Source organism: Somniosus microcephalus, chromosome 9, assembly GCF_052327205.1.
Source record: "Somniosus microcephalus isolate GS21.2 chromosome 9, FLI_Smic_1.0, whole genome shotgun sequence".
NCBI classification, from domain to species: Eukaryota; Metazoa; Chordata; class Chondrichthyes; order Squaliformes; family Somniosidae; genus Somniosus; species Somniosus microcephalus.
The window spans coordinates 69178917-69200497 of record NC_140995.1 but is presented as its reverse complement, the minus strand read 5'-3'; the positions used below and the strand labels follow the sequence as shown (position 1 = coordinate 69200497).

At 47.0% G+C, this 21581-nt stretch overlaps 1 protein-coding gene across 1 annotated transcript in view; it reads right to left on the bottom strand.

The window, feature by feature from the left end:
• Window positions 1-21581, bottom strand: part of heatr5b (HEAT repeat containing 5B) — a 243401-nt gene that overhangs the window by 176521 nt on the left and 45299 nt on the right. The window contains exons 9-15 of the mRNA XM_085996729.1: window positions 20718-20870; window positions 17864-18114; window positions 13424-13535; window positions 11872-12024; window positions 10111-10210; window positions 3086-3195; window positions 1863-2026 (exon numbers count right to left, since the gene is read on the bottom strand). Coding sequence (XP_085852855.1) covers window positions 1863-2026; window positions 3086-3195; window positions 10111-10210; window positions 11872-12024; window positions 13424-13535; window positions 17864-18114; window positions 20718-20870 — 1043 coding nt within the window. The remainder of the gene's footprint in view (window positions 1-1862; window positions 2027-3085; window positions 3196-10110; window positions 10211-11871; window positions 12025-13423; window positions 13536-17863; window positions 18115-20717; window positions 20871-21581) is intronic.

Here is a 21581-nt window from a genome sequence, read left to right as displayed (position 1 = left end):
GTTTCCTTATTACAATCGTGACTACACTTCAAAAAAGTACTTAATTGGCTGTAAAGCGCTTTGGGATGTCCGGAGGTCGAGAAGAATGGGAGAAAAAGGGAAATCGGGTGAGCAGAGTAGATCCTTTCGATCTATTTCATTTCCTTTCCAGTTTTGAAAAAGGGTTTCGACCCGAAACGTCGACTCTAATTTCTCTCCACGGATGTTGCCTGGCCTGCTGAGTTTTTCCAGCATTTTCTGTTGTTATTTTTGAGCAGAGTTAGTGTTGCTTTGGATTAAAGTTGGGAAATACCTCCCCCCCACCCTCCCACCCAATAACTTAGGATTAAAATGAAAGTAATTAAGTTTTTCCTTCACATCAGTAACTTAATTACCATAATATTGTTTTTTTTTTGGTATCACGACAGTTTGTGAGCTTCCATTCCCAGCGCAACACTGGAGTGTATCAGGGGTCACTGCACACAATTCGCAGCTCTCCCGCTTTTCCTGTCATTAACCGGGAAGCAGAGCCATGGAAAATATAGCTTGCGTGCACGACAGCTACCAGTTCTGGAGAAATTCCTGACTGCTGAGGCACTGTACCCTCTTCCCTCTTTTTGGCTTTCCTTTCTCATGTACAGATCACTGGCTGAAAGGTGTCATGAATCTTATCATGACTCATGAAGTAACACTGGGCAGCCAGCTGGTGGCAGCAACGAAGGAGTATAAATACTCGGGCGTGGGCCCAGCTTGCTCAGGATGTTTCTGTAACCAAGAACTAGTGATTGTAACTAGAAATCTCATGGTTTTGAAACAGTTGATTAAATTGATGTAAAAAGACTACTGAGCCTTATTTTATACTCAAACCAAGCGCTCAGTAGTATTTTTACATCAAAAGGTCTCTCTTGAACCGGCCAAAAGCAGTGGTGGGAAATTGCCACGAGGTAACCCATAGTCCAGTTTTAGCTTACTCCCTGTGGGGAACCACTTGGCCTCTCCTTCATGTCAGCATTGACTACTTGCCAACAGGCCAATGCTGGATTTGAACCTATATTTATCCCTCAACGAACATCACTAAAACAGATGATCTTGTCATTTATCACGTTACTATTTGTGGGATCTTGCTGTGTGGAAATTGGCTGCCCCGTTTCCTACATTACAGAAGGTAACGGGTTCAAGTCCCACTCCAGACACTTGAACACAAAAATCTAGGCTGACACCCCCAGTCCAGTGCTGAGGGAGTGCTGCACTGTTGGAGGTGCCGTCTTTCGGATGAGACATTAAATCGAAGACCCCCTCAGGTGGATGTAAAAGATCCCATGGCACGATTTCGAAGAAGAGCAGGGGAGTTCTCCCCAGTGTCCTGGCCAATATTTATCCCTCAATCAACATAACAAAAACAGGTTATCTGGTCATTACCACATTGCTGTTTGTGGGAGCTTGCTGTGCACAAATTGGCTGCCACGTTTCCTAAATTACGACAGTGACTACACTTCAAAAAGTACTTCATTGGCTGTAAAGCGCTTTGGGACATCCGTTGGTCATGAAAGGCACGATAGAAATTCAAGTCTGTCTTTCTTTATTACAACAGTGACTACACTTCAAAAAAGTACTTACTTGGCCGTAAAGCGCTTTGGGACATCCTGAGGTCGTGAAAGGCGCTATAGAAATGCAAGTTCTATCTTTATATGTTTATCTACTCTTGAGGGTCACTGTGGGCGCCCATATAGTGTTCTCCCTCAGCAAACAAATGCCTGCAATCGTTGACATTAATTCAATCAATGCTATCCTAGCAAGTGTGATGTTTGTGAGCTGAACTGGTTCGGTCAATAAGAGAAAATATAAAACAGGTTATTTGGAACATAGGCCTTTTCACCACTCACCTGATCCTCGATTGACTTATGGTCAGTTTCTTGAAGCCAGGAGCCAAGGAGGACACTATCATCATAGTGACAGAGCGACCGCAGTAGGGAAGTAGTTGTATTGGCAGAATTGTCAGTTAACGTAAATTCCGCAACCAGTTCTCTAAGCAGAGCGTTGAAGCTTCCTGTTAGGAAGGAATTACAATTGAGTGGTAACGATTATCTCCAGATTTTCACAAGATAGTGACAGAAATGTTGACACGTTATTCAATTTGGTCATGTAGCCAAAATCATAGGCAAATTCTACGGTGGCCTTTTCTAAGTAGCCTGTTCACTGTCATTACTTGCACTGTCGTATCATGCAGGCAGGTCAAAGTCTGCTAATTCAGCAGCAGCAAGTGTCTAGCATGAGCAGCTTTTGAACTAAACTGAACATTCAAAAGACATTATAAAGTACTGCTACAATAGTAGCAATAGCTATGCAGATACAGATAGTCAGCTTTCAGCAACGGTGCACAGTGTGGATCAATGATATCAAAGCTAACTGGTGAGCCATTAACTTGCAGAATGTTAAATTCAAACACGAACGGACAACTCAACACGCCCACATTCTGCAACATATATGATGCTAAGCTAGTTAGTTTGATACTGTGCACAGTCCTGGCCTCCATATTATATTGAGTCACTGGAGACAAAAAAGATTCACAAGGATGATACCAGAACTGAGAGGTTATACCCATCAGGAAGCATTGAAGAGGCTGGTGCTCTTTTCCCTAAAAAAAAAAGGCTGAGGGATGACCTGATAGAGGCCTTTAAAATTATGAAGGGTTTTGCTAGGGTAGACGTAGAGAAGATGTTTCCACTTATGGGGAGACCAAAACTAGGGGTCATAAATATAAGATAGTCACTAATATAGGGGATTCAGGAGAAGCTTCTTTACCCAGAGGCTGGTTAGAATGTGGAACTCGCTACCACAAGGAGTAGTTGAGGCAAATAGCACAAATGCATTTAAGGAGACTCTAGATAAATACATGAGGGAGGAAGGATATGTTGATGGGGTAGATGAAGAGGGGTGGGAGGAAGCTCGTGTGGAGCATAAACGCCAGCATCGACTAGTTGGGTCAAGTGGCCCAACTGTAGGCTTTATGTAATTAATTTCCTTAATTCCTATAGATGGCAACCCCAAAAAAACACAACTGTAATAACATACTGCTTCAAAAGGGAAAGGATTGCACTTCATTTACCTTCGTAGGTTTTTGGAGGCAGTAGAGCCAGAATGTCATAGAGACGCAAACGCACCATTGCTGCACTCGCCTTCAGCTGAGCTCCATAGGCCTTTATGACTGACGGGATGCTGGTGAACAAACACCCTGTGGTTACAAGAAGGGATTTGCTTTTTCTGAGTGTTGCCACCCAGCATTTCAGCTTCTATTTTTAGTCATTCTTGGGGTTTCTAAAAGGAGATATAGACTCCAAACTTTTCCGCACATTGACCTTTAAACATATCTGATGCCGGGTCGTAAGCTATTTCAATACCAAAAGTATAGCGTGGAAAACAAAGGTCATCGTCAGTAAACACAAGTGATATCGGTCTATCGGGGCTGTAGATTATGTGGTAAAGACATGGGGGGAGAAATTGGGTGAGTAGCGCCACCTGTTAGCGCCTAAAGAGGCAGTCAGTGGCTGTAGCGCCACCGGCTGCGTCTCCGGCGATATTCAGTAGGGGCGCTAATGGTGGCGTTAGGCATTTGCGCTGCGCCGCCACCGATGACGTCATCGGTGTGCGCAGCGCCTCGTTCGCGATATTTGGTAGCGAACGCCGCAGTTGCGCCGCTCGCTACCCGCGCCCGGTTCACGGGGCCTTACTGTGCCGGCAGCGGCGCAAGTTAAGGTGGAGGTGCGGGGCGGCCGCTTTTTCGGCGGCCGCCTGCCAGCACCTCCGTCCCCGGCCTCCTAACCCACCCCCCCCGCGGCATTGCCGGCTGTTTCCCGAGAGCCCGGCACTTCTCCTTGGTGCCGGGCTCATTTGCCGGCACTCGCGATTGGGGATCGCGCTGTGGCAGGCACCTCCCCCTTACCATTGGGAGGAAGGCCTGCAGTACCGCAGCGTGCCGTGCCGCAGCATGTGGCGCTGCGGCACGTTGCGCTGCGATAATCAGTTTCAGCGCCCTAAGAGGGACGCGGAGCGCCTGGAGCCTCGCCCCGTGTCCCTCGAGGGGCAATTAAACTGAATTTCTGGCGATCGGTATCACTCCGATCACTGCACTAAATCCTGCGCTCCGCCGACTTATGCGCCACTTTGGCGCCCCAACCCAATTTCTAGGCCATGGTCTTTGACCCCTGCCACGAATTCCACATCCTTACCACCGAATCCATCCCCCCTCCCTGGCACTGTCTCAGATGTGTATGCAATCTCGGTGTCCCGTTTAACCCGAGCTACGTTTCTGACCCCATATCCTCCCATCGCAAAGACAGCCTACTTCCACATCTGTAACATCGTCACCCTCTCCCTCTCTGCACCTACCTCAGCTCATCTGGCACTGAAACCCTCAAACATGACTTCACCTGTTCCAATACTCTCCAGGCCAGTCCTCCCATCCTCCATTACTCTCCAGGCCAGTCCTCCCATCCTCCATTACTCCCCAGGCCAGTCCTCCTATCCTCCATTACTCCCCAGGCCAGTCCTCCCATCCTCCATTACTCCCCAGGCCAGTCCTTCCATCCTCCATTACTCCCCAGGCCAGTCTTCCCATCCTCCATTACTCCCCAGGCCAGTCCTCCCATCCTCCATTACTCTCCAGGCCAGTCCTCCCATCCTCCATTACTCCCCAGGCCAGTCCTCCCATCCTCCATTACTCCCCAGGCCAGTCCTCCCATCCTCCATTACTCCCCAGGCCAGTCCTCCCATCCTCCATTACTCCCCAGGCCAGTCCTCCCATCCTCCATTACTCCCCAGGCCAGTCCTCCCATCCTCCATTACTCCCCAGGCCAGTCCTCCTATCCTCCATTACTCTGCAGGCCAGTCCTCCCATCCTCCATTACTCCCCAGGCCAGTCCTCCCATCCTCCATTACTCCCCAGGCCAGTCCTCCTATCCTCCATTACTCCCCAGGCCAGTCCTCCCATCCTCCATTACTCTCCAGGCCAGTCCTCCCATCCTCCATTACTCCCCAGGCCAGTCCTTCCATCCTCCATTACTCCCCAGGCCAGTCCTCCCATCCTCCATTACTCCCCAGGCCAGTCCTCCCATCCTCCATTACTCCCCAGGCCAGTCTTCCCATCCTCCATTACTCCCCAGGCCAGTCCTCCCATCCTCCATTACTCCCCAGGCCAGTCCTCCCATCCTCCATTACTCCCCAGGCCAGTCTTCCCATCCTCCATTACTCCCCAGGCCAGTCCTCCCATCCTCCATTACTCTCCAGGCCAGTCCTCCCATCCTCCATTACTCCCCAGGCCAGTCCTCCCATCCTCCATTACTCTCCAGGCCAGTCCTCCCATCCTCCATTACTCCCCAGGCCAGTCCTCCCATCCTCCATTACTCCCCAGGCCAGTCTTCCCATCCTCCATTACTCCCCAGGCCAGTCCTCCCATCCTCCATTACTCTCCAGGCCAGTCTTCCCATCCTCCATTACTCCCCAGGCCAGTCCTCCCATCCTCCATTACTCCCCAGGCCAGTCCTCCCATCCTCCATTACTCCCCAGGCCAGTCTTCCCATCCTCCATTACTCCCCAGGCCAGTCCTCCCATCCTCCATTACTCTCCAGGCCAGTCCTCCCATCCTCCATTACTCCCCAGGCCAGTCCTCCCATCCTCCATTACTCTCCAGGCCAGTCCTCCCATCCTCCATTACTCCCCAGGCCAGTCCTCCCATCCTCCATTACTCCCCAGGCCAGTCTTCCCATCCTCCATTACTCCCCAGGCCAGTCCTCCCATCCTCCATTACTCTCCAGGCCAGTCCTCCCATCCTCCATTACTCCCCAGGCCAGTCCTCCCATCCTCCATTACTCTCCAGGCCAGTCCTCCCATCCTCCATTACTCTCCAGGCCAGTCCTCCCATCCTCCATTACTCTCCAGGCCAGTCCTCCCATCCTCCATTACTCTCCAGGCCAGTCCTCCCATCCTCCATTACTCCCCAGGACAGTCCTCCCATCCTCCATTACTCCCCAGGACAGTCCTCCCATCCTCCATTACTCTCCAGGCCAGTCCTCCCATCCTCCATTACTCCCCAGGCCAGTCCTCCCATCCTCCATTACTCTCCAGGCCAGTCCTCCCATCCTCCATTACTCTCCAGGCCAGTCCTCCCATCCTCCATTACTCCCCAGGACAGTCCTCCCATCCTCCATTACTCCCCAGGACAGTCCTCCCATCCTCCATGCTCTGCAAACTTCAGTTCATCCAAAACTCTACTGCCTATATCCTATCTCACACTAAAACCACTCGCCCATCATCCCTGTCCTTGCTGACCTACATTGGCTGCCGGTCCTCCAATGCCTGAAATTTAATATTCTCATCCTTAAGTTTAAATTCCTCCATGGCCTCACCTTTCCCTATCTCTGTATCCTCCTCCAGCCCTGCAACCCTCCCAAACTCTGTTTCCCTGACTCCAACCTCATGCATCACCCACTCTCTTCGCTCCATCATGGCGACCATGTGTTCAGCCTCTGAGGAACATAGGAACAGGAGGAGGCCGTTCAGCATCTCGAACCTGCTCCGCCATTCAATATGATCTTGGCTGATCTGTATCCTAACTCCATCCAACCGCCTTGGCTCCATATCCCTTAATACTGTTGACAGCAAAAATCTGTCCATCCCAGATATAAGATTAATCAATTGAGCTAGCATCTACTGCTTTTTGTGGGAGAGAGTTCCACACTTCTACCGCCCTTTGTGTGAAGAAGTGTTTCCCAACTTCTCTCCTGAATGGCCCAGCTCTGATTTTAAGATTATGTCCCCTTGTCCTGGACACTGCCACCAGTGGAAAAGTTTTTCTCTAGTTACTTTCAAAATCCTAAAAATCTCAATCAAATCACCCCTCAACTTTTTATATTCCAGAGAATAATAATGTGGAACCTTATCGAATGGCTTCTGGAAGTCCATATAAACTACATAGAGACATTCCCTTTAGTTACTTCTTCAAAAAATTCAATTGGGTTTGTGAATCATGACCTACCCTTTACAGATCCATGTTGGCTCTCTAATCAGCTCAAATTTCTCCAAGTACTCTGTCACTCTGTCCTTAATTATAGATTCCAATAACAGACCAATAGGTCTACAATTTCCTGGTTTCTCTCTCACCTTTCTTAAATAATGGAGTTACATTTGCAATTTTCCAATCTAAGGGACAATTCCTGAATTGAGAGCGCTTTAGAAGATTATGGTCAAAGCATTTGCAATTTCCTCATCTACTTCTTTTAAAACCCCAGGGTGGAAACCATCAGGTCCTGGGGATTTGTCGGTGTTTAGTGCCATTATTTTTTCTAATACTGTTTCTTGCTTATGTTAACTTTAGTGAGTGCCAGTTCTTGATTCATTATTAGCTTCCTTGTAATGTCAGGTATATTATCCTCTTCCTCTCCTGTGAAAACTGACACACAGTAATTATTCAACAAGTCTGCCATTTCCTTATTTTCATTTGCACTACTACCCACGTTTGTTTTGAAAGGGCCCACATTACCCTTAACTAATATAATTGTTGTTAAAAACTGTGTTAATCTTCATATCCTTTGCAAGTTTCTTTTTGTATTCCTTTTTGCAGCTCTTAACATTTTTTTTGTCTTCCTTTGCTGTTCTTTATATCTATCCCAGTCCCTTGGCTCTACACTATTCTTTGCAATTTTGTATGCTCTTTCCTTTAGTTTTACGTTATCTCACCTCTTTTGTCGACCATGGCAGTTTTATTTCGTAAGTAGAGCTCTTTCCCCTTAGGGGGTATATACTGGTCCTGTATTGAGCTAAATGCTTTTTTGAACACCTCCCAATGTTCATCTGTAGTTTTTCCCCGATAACAGTTTTGACCAGCTTGCCGTCATCAATTTCTGTCTCATCCCGTTAAAGTTAGCCTTACTAAAATCTAGAATCTTAGAGTCATAGAGTTATACAAAACAGAAAGAGGCCCTTCGGCCCATCGTGTCCGCGCCAGCCATCAAGCCCTGTCTAATCTAATCCCATTTTCCAGCACTTGGTCCATAGCCTTGTATGCTATGGCATTTCAAATGCTCATCCAAATGCTTCTTGAATGTTGTGAGGGTTCCTGCCTCTACCACCCTTTCAGGCACTGAGTTCCAGATTCCAACCACCCTCTGGGTGAAAAAGTTCTTCCTCAAATCCCCTCTAAACCTCCTGCCCCTTATCTTGAATCTATGCCCCCTTGTTATTGACCCCTCTACTAAGGGGAAAAGTTCCTTTCTATCTACCCTATCTATGCCCCTCATAATTTTGTACACCTCAATCAAGTCCCCCCTCAGCCTTCTCTGCTCCAAGGAAAACAACCCCAGCCTGTCCAGTCTTTCTTCATAGCTGAAGCGCTCCAGCCCAGGTAACATCCTGGTAAATCTCCTCTGCACCCTCTCCAAAGCAATCACATCCTTCCTATAGTGTGGCGACCAGAACTGCACACAGTACTCCAGCTGTGGCCTAACCAGTGTTTTGTACAGCTCCATCATAACCTCCCTGCTCTTATATTCTATGCCTCGGCTAATGAAGGCAAGTATCCCATATGCCTTTTTAAACACCTTATCCACCTATTCTGCTGCCTTCAGGGATCTATGTACATGCACACCAAGGTCCCTCTGATCCTCTGTCTTTCCTAGGGTCTTACCATTCATTGTGTATTCCCTTGCCTTGTTAGTCCCTCCAAAATGCATCACCTCACACTTTTCAGGGTTAAATTCCATTTGCCACTGTTCCGCCCATCTGACCAACCCATCTATATCGTCCTGTAGCCTGAGGCTTCCCTCCTCGCTATTTACCACCCCACCAATTGTCGTGTCATCTGCGAACTTACTGATCATACCTTTTACATTCACATCCAAATCATTAATGTAGACCACAAACAGCAAGGGACCCAGCACCGATCTCTGCGGTACCCCACTGGACACACGCTTCCAGTCACAAAAACAACCTTCCACCATCACCCTCTGCCTTCTGCCACTGAGCCAGTTTTGGATCCAATGTGCAAAGGCACCCTGGATCCCATGGGCTCTTACCTTCCTGACCAGTCTCCTATGCGGGACTTTATCAAAAGCCTTACTGAAATCCATGTAAACCACATCCACTGCACTACCCTCATCCACACACCTAGTCACCCCCTTGAAAAATTCAATCAAATTGGTCAGACATGATCTTCCCTTGACAAAGCCATGCTGACTATCCCTGATTAATCCTTGCCTCTCCAAGTGGAGAATAATTCTGTCCCTCAGAATTTTTTCCAATAATTTCCCTACCACTGATGTTAGGCTCACTGGCCTGTAATTCCCTGGTTTATCCCTACTACCCTTCTTGAATACTGGTGTTAAGTTTCTCCTTTATAAACCTAACATTTAATTCAATCATGTGAGAGGTGTGAAATAAATGTTCCCTTACTGTTAAATTATTAACTAAGTCTGGCTTATTACTCATTACTAAATCTAGTATGGTCTGCCTCATGTTCTGGAAATCCCTCCCTAAACCCTTCCACCTCCAAGACCCTCCTTAAAACCTATCTCCTTTGGCCGAGTCTTTAGTCATCCCTCCTAATCTGTGTTTCTTGATTGAGACACGGCGAGAGGGATACAGATAGTGAGACAGAGTGAAAAAGAGAGAGACAGACAGAAAGAGTGTGAAAAAGAGGTAGAGTGGGAAAGAGAGCCAGAGGAAGAGAGAGAGAGAGAGAGAGAGAGAGAGAGACAGAGAGACAGAGAGACAGAGAGACAGAGAGACAGAGAGACAGAGAGACAGAGAGACAGAGAGACAGAGAGACAGAGAGACAGAGAGAGAGAGAGAAAAAGAGAGAGAGAGAAAGAGAGAGAAAGAGAGAGAAAGAGAGAGAGAGAAAGAGAGAGAGAGAAAGAGAGAGAGAGAAAGAGAGAGAGAGAGACATACACAGACAGACAGAGAGAGATAGATATACAGGAATTGAAATCTCGTTGATTTCATTACGTCTGTGAGAAGCACCTACAGAGTTTTTCTACATCAAGGATACTACATAAGTGTAAGTTGTAGTTTAGTTTAAATATTAGTCTAAGTACTAGGATTTGTCTCAGCTGTTGGGGAAACTTGCTGCGAGTTACTCACTGAGACAGCATCAGCATGGCACATTCAATGGGGGTCATCAGTCTGCGAATCACATCTTCGGTGAGAAGCTCAGGACAGTGAGCAACAAAACTCCTCATAGCTGCAGGAAAAGAGCAAGAGGTAGATTTTTTAATTTCGTTGGTTTTCTTAAAACATATTTTCCCCACAGCTTCCTCCCCATCTCCACCAAAAGCATTGAAGTCTGGTGCAGCATCCCGCTGGAATCCCTCAGGAACTGTGTCCATGTGGTCGCTCCTCACCTGGATAGCAATTGGGAATGTGAACCCAACCCATGGACAAAGCGTAACTGCAGTGCCTGAACTACCATCAGCTAACAACACAACTTAAAAGCAGAGTTCAATACCAGCTCTTGAGGCCTTTTTTCTTTGTCGAATTTTTTAAACAGAGAATGGCGAGAATGTGGAACTCGCTGCCACATGGAGTAGTTGAAGCAGAGAGCATTGCTGCATTAAAGGGGAGGCTTGATGCATACATGAGGGAGAAGGGAATAGAGGGATATGGAGGCAAGATGCAAAGAGGTAATTAATGTGGGAGGAGGCGCGCGTGGAGTATAAGCGCCGACACAGACCAGTTGGGCCGAATGGCCTGTTTCTATGTTCTAGATTCTATGCAATTCCAAGTACGTTGCAAGTTCAAGCCCCACTCCAGGAGCTGAGCCCACGAGCTACACTGACACTCCAATGCTGAACTGTTGCCCAGCAGGGGAGTTTAATTGTCCCTCAAACAACATCACTAAAAACAGATTAACTGGTCATTCATCTCATTGCTGTTTGTGGGATCTTGCTATGCATAAATTGGCTGCCGCGTTTCCTACATTACAACAGTGATTACCTTTTAAAAAGTACTTAATTGGCTGTAAACTGCTTTGAGACCCGAGAGATGTGAAAGGCTCTATATAAATGCAAGTGTGTTCTTTCTTAGCGAAAACCAGTCACAAAAGGAACTTGGGACAGGGAGTGAAATTCTTCCCGTCAATAATGCTGGGAAATTAAGCAACTTTTTTCATTAAATGATCTTTCCTGCAGGACTATTACACATTTGTAGACAGACACAGGTTAGCAAGGGCACAAAAAAAGCAAACCAGGCACTCGGGTTTATTTCTAGAGGGATAGAATTGAAAAGTAGGGAAGTTATGCTAAACCTGTAACGAACCTTGGTTAGACCACACTTGGAGTACTGTGTACAGTTCTGATCTCTTATAAAAAGGATAGAGAGGCACTGGAGAGGGTGCAGAGAGGATTTACAAGGATGATACCAGAAATGCGAGGGTATACATATCAGGAAAGGATGAATAGGCTGGGTCTCTTTTCTCTTGAAAAAAGGCTGAGGGGTGACCTAATAGAGGTCTTTAAAATCATGAAAGATTTTGATAGAGTAGATGGAGAGAGGAGTGTTTCCACTTGTGGGGAAGAGCAAAACTAGAGGCCATCAATATAAGATAGTCACCAAGAAATCAAATAGGGAATTCAGAAGAAACTTCTTTACCCAAAGAGTGGTGAGAATGTGGAACTCCCTACCACGGAGTGGTTGAAGCGAAAAGTATAGATGCATTTAAGGGGAGGCTAGACAAGCATATGAGGGAAAAAAGAATAGAGGGTTATGCTGATCGATTTAGATGAGGAAAGACGGGAGGAGGTTCGAGTGGAGCATAAACTCCGGCATGGACTGGTTGGGCCGAGTGGCCTGTTTCTGTGCCGTATATCCTATGTAATAATCATCCCATTTGTAGTTAGCCCTTACCGCACAGTGCACCAGCTCGGCCCTCCAGGGTCACTTGCCACGTAAAGGAGTCACCTCGCGCCTTCTCTGCCTCCAGCTCTTTTAGGGAACGCGGAAACACATTGCGCCACAGCAGCAGCATCTTGGGGAGATGATATCGAACTACCGAAGGACCTGGGGGGAGAAGGTTAATTATTCCGCTTCAGCACAGCACCCATTGAAGCTTACAACCTGCCCGATCATGGACTTTAAGCCGTTCAAACTCCTGGAGGAGGTGACCAACAACCCCTGCACACCGGCCCCCCACCCCACATGACCAGTGGAGTCAAATTACACCCCCACCCCCCGATTACCAAAGACATTGAAGCAAAATTCCTGGATATTAATTCAATCTGTAGCAGGAACAGCCAAAGAGCTTTACCTTGAAACAGTGACATCTACTCACCCTTTGAGAGATTCAAATACTCTCCTGAGACATATACCATTGGCTGTGAAATAGTATTTGGGGTCTAAATGAGTCCCCGACATATATGTAATGACTACAACTGCGAGCTGAATTCAGAGTCTCTGACTCCAACCTGACTCAGTGAGGTGATGGGGAGGTTGGTCTGGGCTGTTGGTGGAGGAAGGCATCTTGGGTGGCGGAGGAAACGATGATGCTGGTCAGTACCTATTCAGTCTTAAACCCTGTTGAGAAGGCGTTAATGATCCAAAACCAATGTTCTGGATGCAGCTACACTTGGGAAAAGTTATCTTGTCCACAGTATCAACCCCCAGCAATTGCTGTTGGGTATTGAAACTGCCTCATCACTCTGGGGGGGGGGGGGGGGGGGGGGAAGAGGAATGAGTGGAGCAGTGAGTTAGACATTGGCCATTTATCTCTGTGATGGGTCTGCTGAATACAAGGATCCTACATGAAATGAGTTTGGCCAGTCTCAGTCCAAATCCTATTGGCCCCCTAATTCAGCCATAGTTGGCAGTGTCACTCAAGACTGGCTCAAGGATGGCTGTTGTGGGAAATGGAAAAGATGCCATAGTGGATGGGTGCTCTTCTGAGGTTGGGGCAGAGGGGTGACCAACCCGCCGGGGGGCAGAGGGGCGATCAACCCGCCGGGGGGGGGGGGGGGGGGGCAGAGGGGTGATCAACCCGCTGGGGGGGGGGGGGGCAGAGAGGCGATCAAACCGCCGGGGGGGGGGCAGAGGGACGATCAACCCGCCGGGGGGGGGGGGGGGGGGCAGAGGGGTGACCAACCTGCCGGGGGGCAGAGGGGCGATCAACCCGCCAGGGGACAGAGGGGTGATCAACCCGCCGGGGGACAGAGGGCCGATCAGCCCACCGCGGGGGGCAGATCCTCGCACTGCCAGGGCAGAGTTGAGGGAGCTTGACTCTGCATCTGGCTGTGCTATGCTCGAACTGGATCTGCTCGCCGATGACACCAACATCTCTCACAAAAGAACAAAAAATAGTAAAGTTCTTCAGATAGCTAAGCAGACAACAGGTCATTTAACAAGAATTGGTAACAGTGCGAACTACTGCACCAGCTCTCTGGGTCAGCACCCTCCATATACAAACCTAGGCTCATCAGCGCTCCCAGGAGAAGCCACCCGGCCTGCGTGCGTTGCAGTGACAGGCGGCTGTTTTGAGAAGCCGTGCGCAACAGGTCCTCTGCAATACTCACCACCATCTACAGAGAAAGAGAATGGAACAAATTAACTTACAACAACAGAACTGGAATACCGAAAACTAAACCTAGCCTGCATCAGAGGAGATTTACTAGAATGGTACCGGGGATGAGGGACTTCTGTTATGTGGAGAGACTGGAGAAACTGGGATTGTTCTCCTTAGAGCAGAGAAGTTGAAGGGGAGATTTAATAAAGGTGTTCAAAATCATGAGGGGCTTTGATAGAGTGGATAGGGAGAAACTGTTTCCACTGGCAGGAGGGTCAGTAACCAGAGGACACAGATTTAAGATAATCGGCAAAAAAGCCAGGGGAGAGGTAAGGAGAAATGTTTTTACGCATTGAGTTAGGATCTGGAATGCACTGCCCGAAAGGGTGGTGGAAGCAGATTCAATAATACCTTTCAAAAGGGAATTGGATAAATACTTGAAAAAATTTGAGGGTTCTGGGGAAAGAGCAGGGGAGTGGGGCTATTTGGAGAGCTCTTTCAAAGAGCCGCCACAGGCACGATGGGCCGAAAGGCTTCCTTCTGTGCTGTAAGATTCGATGATCGTGAAATCCAAACAGTCAGCAACAAACTGGGATAAACATGACAAAGGATTTATGCGTGTAGAATTTACCAAGTAGAAACAAAAATGGAGATGATCCTTCATACTTTTCTGAAACAAGTTGTTTGGGTTTGAATAAGACTAGATATCAAAGCAATCTTTAATGGAGCCAAGGTTAATTCTCTATAGAGTGAGAACTGCACCACAAAGCAGGAGTGTCCAGGCCTTTGCTGGTCACACATGATGCCCTGAAACCACAAACAAAGTTTAAATCAATGTTTCCTCCTTTTAATGAATCTATCTCGAGCTGTAGTCCTTGGCGTTCTGATGTAGGATTGGCCCAGCAATCAGCATCAACACTGAAAACAGCTCTTTCCGAATCTCCTGGCCCACAAAATTCAAACAGGACGGATCGGAAAATTAAAACGGGTGCAATTAGGACGGAGTAGCCTGGACTTGGAGAGGATTCTCGGGAGCTGCATGTGGGTTACAAGCTGCAGTTTGCACGCTCCTGCGATCAAGAATTCAAAATGGGCAGAACTTTACAAAGTCTAATTCTATTAATATATAAATATACGTGTAATGTTAAACATTAATTTGGAGTGTTATTAAATGGCAATTTTTAAAAAAATTGGGGGGTGGGGGGAGAAAGGGACTCTCTTGCAGGTTGAGATTTATTTGGGGGTACAGTGCCACCTCAATTGCAGCCCACTAGTACAACCAGTCTTCACCTAGTCAGAAACCTCTGCCAGGCAGTTCCACCATGCAGTGGGAGCCCACACAGATAGGACATCTCTGACAGTGCAGGAACCCTGGCTGATCTCCCTCCTCTCTGGCCAGGAGACAATGAAGCACATTGCAGTGCCCCCTACCCCACTGCCCTACCTCAGATCAGCGAACTCAGCATAGCGTTGGAATCAAATCTAGGATCTTCCAAGCATGTGCATCTCCATACCGATAGTATTTACCCACTACGCCACGAGTGACGTTGGTTGAGAGATAACTATTGACCAGGACACCAAGGGAGAACTCCCCTGCTCGTCTTCGAAATAGTGCCAGGGGATCTTTTACACCCACCTTAGAACTTCTCATCTGAAAGACAGCACCCCCTTAGTACTGCACTGGAGTGTCAGCCCCCCAGAACTACCAGTTTAAACATGCTGCAAATCGATAATATTGGGAAAGTTTAGCTCAAGGCAAGGGATGTTAGTACCAGTACCCAGTGGTGGCAACACACACTCCCAGGTCAGATATAGCACAGCCAGATGCAGAGTAAAGTTCACTCCATTCTGTCCCAACAATATTCCTCAGCCCCAACCGCAAAAGAAAATTAATTGCCTGCTGCACCAGTGGGGTATTTCGCACACCAGCCACCCTTAGGCTTGTTTGGGCGGGAGTGTCAATCAACACTGAATTTGGTACAATTCTGTGCTGTAAAGCCCATGCCCTCAAGGAACTGGATTGAGACAGCCCAAGATTCCTTTCACTTCGGACCCTCAGAGCCAGCCATTGTAGGAGCCTTTCCACTCATCAATCTGGGCTGGATTTGAACTCTGGTCCCAGAGATGAAAAGCCAGCGTCTAACCCAGTGCACCACCCTTTTGCCTGGTCACACCAGTTTGCTTGCAGTTCGACAGGTGCAAAGATAAACCCAGCAACTACAGGCCAGTCAATTTAACCTTGGTAGTGGGGAAGCTTTTAGAAACAATAATCAGGGACAAAATTAACAGTCGCTTGGACAAGTGTGGATTAATTAAGGAAAGCCAGCACGGATTTGTTAAAGGTAAATCGTGTTTAACCAACTTGATGAGTTTTTTGATGAGGTAACAGAGAGGGTTGATGAGGGTAATGCAGTTGACGTAGTGTACATGGATTTCCAAAAGGCATTCGACAAAGTGCCACATAATAGGCTTGCCAGCAAAGTTGAAGGCCATGGAATAAAAGGGACAGTGGCAGCATGGATATGAAATTGGCTAAGTGAGAGGAAACAGAGAGTAGCGGTGAACGGTCGTTTTTTGGACTGGAGAAGGTATACAGTGGTGTTCCCCAGGGGTCGGTTCTAGGACCACTGCTTTTCTTGATATATATTAATGACTTGGACTTGGGTGTACAGGGCACAATTTCAAAATTTGCAGATGACACAAAACTTGGAAGTATAGTGAACAGTGAGGAGGATAGTGATATACTTCAAGAGGTCATAGACAGGCTGGTGGAATGGGCAGACACGTGGCAGATGAAATTTAATGCAGAAAAGTGCGAAGTGATACATGTTGGTAGAAAGAATGGAGAGAGGAAATATAAACTAAAGGGTTGAATCCTGAAAGGGGTGCATGAACAGAGGTATATGTGCACAAATCATTGAAGGTGGCAGGGCAGGTTGAGAAAGCAGTTAAAAAAGCTTATGGTATCCTGAGCTTCATAAATAGAGGTATAGAGTACAAAAGCGTGGAAATTATGATGAACCTGTATAAAACACTGGTTCGGCCTCAACTGGAGTATTGCGTCCAATTCTGAGCACCGCACTTTAGGAAGGATGTGAAGGCCTTAGAGAGGGTGCAGAAAAGATTGACAAGAATGATTCCAGGGATGAGGGACTTCAGTTACTTGGATAGACTGGAGAAGCTGGGGTTGTTCTCCTTGGAGCAGAGAAGATTGAGAGGAGATTTGATAGAGGTGTTCAAAATCATGATGGGTCTGGACAGAGTAGATAGAGAGAAACTGTTCACATTGGCAGAAGGGTCGAGAACCAGAGGACACAGATTTAAGGTGTTTGGCAGAAGAACCAAAGGCGACATGAGGAAAAACTTTTTTACTCAGTGAGTGGTTAGGATCTAGAATGCAATGCCGGAAAGGGTGGTGGAGGCAGACTCAATCGCGGCTTTCAAAACGGAGTTGGATAAGTACCTGAAGGAAAAAAAGTTTCAGGGCTACGGGGAAAGGGGGGGCGCGGGTGGGACTAGCTGAAGTGCTCTTGCAGAGAGCTGACATGGCTCGATGGGCTGAAAGGCCTCCTTCTGTGCTGTAACCATTCTATGACTCAGTGGTAGCACATCCACCGGAGTCAGAAGGTTTGAGTCCCACTCCTGAGACTTGAGCACATAATCTAGGCTGACACTCCCAATGCAGTACTGAGGCAGTGCAGCACTGACGGAGGTGCCATCTTTCAGATAAGACAATAACAAAGGATGTCATTTGTGACTTTGATGAGAGCCATTTCGGTTCTGTGGCAAGGGTGGAAACCTGATTGGAGGGATTCAAACATGGAATTGCAGGAACAATGGGCACAGATTTGGGAGGCGACAACACGTTCAAGAACTTTGGAGAGGAAAGGGAGGTTTGGAGATGGGGCTGTAGTTTGCTGTAGGGGTTACTATGTCATCACATTTTTGAATAGTTCAGGTGTCAGCCGTGGCTCAGTGGGTCGGACTCTCGCTTCACTCCAGAGACTTGAGTACATTATCCAGGTTGATACTCCCAGTACAGTACCCCGTCTGTTTTCTCAGGTGGACGTAAAAAGATCCTATGGCATTATTTCAAAGAAGAGCAGAGGAGTTACCCCGGTGTCCTGGCCAATATTTATCCCTCAACCAACATTACTAAAAGAGATTATCCTGTCTTTATCACATTGCAGTTTGTGGGAGCTTGCTGTGTACAAATTGGCTGCTGCGTTTCCTACATTACAACAATGACTACACTTCAAAAAGTACTTAATTGGCTGTGAAGCGCTTTGAGATGTCCTGAGGCTGTGAAAGGCGCTATAGAAATGCAAGTCTTTCTTCATTTACCTTTCCTTTGGTATGAGGAATTCCAAGGGGGCACTGGTGCACACTGCCCAGCAATGCTGCCATTGCGAAGCTGTACCCGGTGACAGCTTCTGGTGATGTCTTCAGGCTGTTGATGCGCTCTGCACACCTGTCCAACAGCGGAGTCAGCTGGTACGGCAACGCCACCGCTACACAGCGCAGGCACCAGGCTGCACCCAGCCTGGCCGCCATACTAGGATGGAGCAGGACGGAGGTCACCGTCTCCAGAAGACCTTTCAAGAAGGAAAAAAAAATCTGAATTCAAGAATTTACGATAAAATATCTCAGCCTATCTTTTCTAAACACAAGAACATCTAGTTTTTTTTGGTGTAACTTCTCAACATTTGTTCTAACATTTTTCACCTTCATTCTGAACAAATTCTTGCACCAAACCAACAGTGAACAAAGAAATTAAGTGTAATTGGGATGCACCCCTCCCACCAGCAGTCTAACTGCAATCTATTAGGTGGCAGGATACACTTTTGCTGCAGTACAGAAGGTGGAAACTGTACTTAAATTAATCACATTAACAGAGACAAGTTGGAAGCTCAGTTTCAAACACTCATCAGTTTGCTCGCCGTCAGATGTTTTGGTGATTGCTGAAATTTCAGCTGCCAAGGCCCCAAGCTCTAGAATTCCCTCCCTATACCTCTCCGCCTCGCTACTCCTTTAAGATGCTCCCTTAAAACCTACCTCTTTGACCAAGCTTTTGGTCATCTGCCCTAATATCTCATGTGGCTTGGTGTCAAATTTTGTTTACAATACTCGTGTGAAGTGCCTTGGAACGTTTTACTACGTTAAAGGCGCTATATAAATATATAAGTTGTTGTGCGTGTAGCATATGGCTAGTTTTTTTTTAAATAGTGTGAGCAATTTTAACAAAACACATCACCAGGATCAGTGCGGATGAAGAAATTCCTTCGGCTTTAATCTCACCCTTGCAAAATACCAGCCCTACCATCTCCTCATTACAGCATCTGGCAGGTTCTTAAATCAGACTGGTAGCCCGACCTCAACCGCCCTTCACCAGCAGTCTGCTCCAGCTGATCACCCTCTGCCTTAAAAAAAACCACTTCCTGGAGTACCTTCACCACAAGGACTGCAGTGGTTCAAGAAGACAGCTTACCACCACCTTCTCAAGGGCAATAAATGCTGGCCTTGCCAGTGATGCCCACATCCCAGGAACGAATAAAAAAGTACAAACCAAAGAAAATATGCTAAATCTTTACAACTCTCTGGTTAGGCCTCAGCTGGAGTATTGTGTACAATTCTGGACAGCACACTTTAGGAAGGATGTCAAAGCCTTGGAGAGGTTACAGAGGTTTACCAGGATGATGGACTTCAGTTATGTAGAGAGATTGTTCTCCCTGGAGCAGAGAAGGTTAAGGGGAGACCTAATAGAGGTATTCAAAATTATGAGAGGTTTTGATAGAGCAAGTTGGGAGAAACTGTTTCCTGTGGCAAGTGGGTTGGTAACCAGAGGTCATAGATTTAAAATAATTAGAGGGGAAATTAGGAGAATTTTTTTTCACACGGATGTTTAAGATTTGGAACGCACTACCTGAAAGGGTGGTGGAATCAGATTCCATAGGAATTTTCAAAAGGCAATTGGACATGTACTGGAAGAGGACTAATTTGTAGGGTTATGGGGAAAAAGCTGGGATGTGCTAAATTGGACAGCACTTTCAAAGAATGGCCTCCTTCTGTGCTGTAAGATTTTATGTTCGATCCCAACCACGGACTACAAGTGCCTCTTATTTTTTTACTTCAAATATGCAGTACCCTGTACTTGTGCATTGAATTTCACTTGCCACTGATCACCCCTCCCTCCCAAGCTCGATACGAACCCTATTGAGTAATCGTGGGAACTCAACCACCTCAGAGTCCCCAGTCTGTCTGCCCCTTGCCCAGCAGTTTGGTGCCATCTGCAAACCACATAAACTACAACACATTGGGAACAGGAAGGGTCCCCCTCAATAACTCTCCACCCCCCAAGCTCTGTTTACAGCTACCCAAGCCCACGCCTTACACTCAATTCCCACTGGGTTTTCAAAACGAGTCACTGACTTCCTTCGCCCCCTCCTTTAGCAGCCGTGCCTTTAGCTGCCTCGGCCACAAGCTCTGGAATTCCTTCCCTCAACCTCTCACTTGTCCTTTAAGATGTGCCTTTAAACCTACCTCTGACTAAGCTATTGGTCACCTGCCCTAATGTCCCCTTCATCGGCTCGGTGTCAATTTTTGTCTGATAACGCTCCTGTGAAGGTGTCAGCTATGGCTCAGTGGGTAGCACTCTCATCTCAGAGTCTGAAGGTTATGGGTTCGAGTCCCACTCCAGGGACTTGAGCACAAAATCTAAGCTGACACTTCCACTGCAGTACTGAGGGAGTGCTGCAGTGTTGGAGGTGCCATCTTTCAGATGAGGCGTTAAACTGAGGCCTTGTCTGCTTTCTCAGGTGGACGGAAAAGATGCCATGGCACTATTTTGAAGAAGAGCAGAGGAGTTCGCCCCGATGTCCTGGCCAATATTTTTCCCGCAATCAACATCACTAAAACAGATCATCGGATCATTATTTCTGTTTGTGGGATCTTTTTGTGCGCAAATTTGACTGCCGCATTTCCTACATTACATCAGTGACTACGCTTCAAAAGTACTTCAATGGCTGTGAAGTGTGTTGCAACGTCCTGAGGTCGTGAAAGATGCTATAGAATTGCAAGTCTTTCTTTCTGTGAAGTGCCTTGGGATGTTTTACTACGTTAGAGGCGCCATATAAATGCAAGCTGCTCTTTTCATCAATGCAATTGTCTGTAACCTTGCAGCATCTGCCCGGCCACGTACCAATGGAGGGTTCCTGGAGAAGAGGAGAGGCAGTGGCACTCAGGCTCTGCACCAGGCTGCCAAGTTCCTGCAGGGCGCACACCATCACGTGCTGACTGGCGGACACATCGGCTGCTCCCGATTTGTCGTTGTTGGCATCGTTCACCACAGATTCTACCGAAAGAACACACAGACTCGGGATAATTAACAGGCACACATTCCAAATATTGGTGCTCTCAAAAATAAATCAGAAATACACAGAATTTAAAAAAAATGATGTTTAGCATATTACAAATCACGAGCAATGGCTATTTTAGTACAGTGTTTTCATAACAGAACAGTAATGGAAAATGAGAAACATCAACAGATGCAGTTGCACTAATGATTTGATACAACCAAGTGGTTTTCTGGACCACTTTAGAGGGAAGTTGAGAGTTAACCATGTTGGTGTGGGACTGGAGTCACATATAGGCCCAAACCGGGTAAGGATGGAGGGTTAAGTTCCCTAAAGAACATCAGTGAATTAGTTGGGTTTTACCACAATCCGACAGTTTCATGGTCATTTTTACTGGTACCGGCTTTTTATTTCCAGATTTTGTTTTTTAAAAACTGAATTCAAATTCTCAAATTGCTGTGGTGGGATTTGATCTCACATTCTCTGGATTATTAGTAAATACCTCTGGATTACTAGTGCAGTAACACAACCACTACACCACCATACCCTGGCGGGGACAAAAAAAACTTTCACTCGAGCAGTTTGCTGATTCACGGAAATGAAATGAAATATCCCACAGCCCCTTTCTGCCACATAAAAGTTACAATACAGAAACAGGCCATTCAGCCCAGCCCGTCCATTTTGGTGTTTACCTGCCACACGAGCAAATA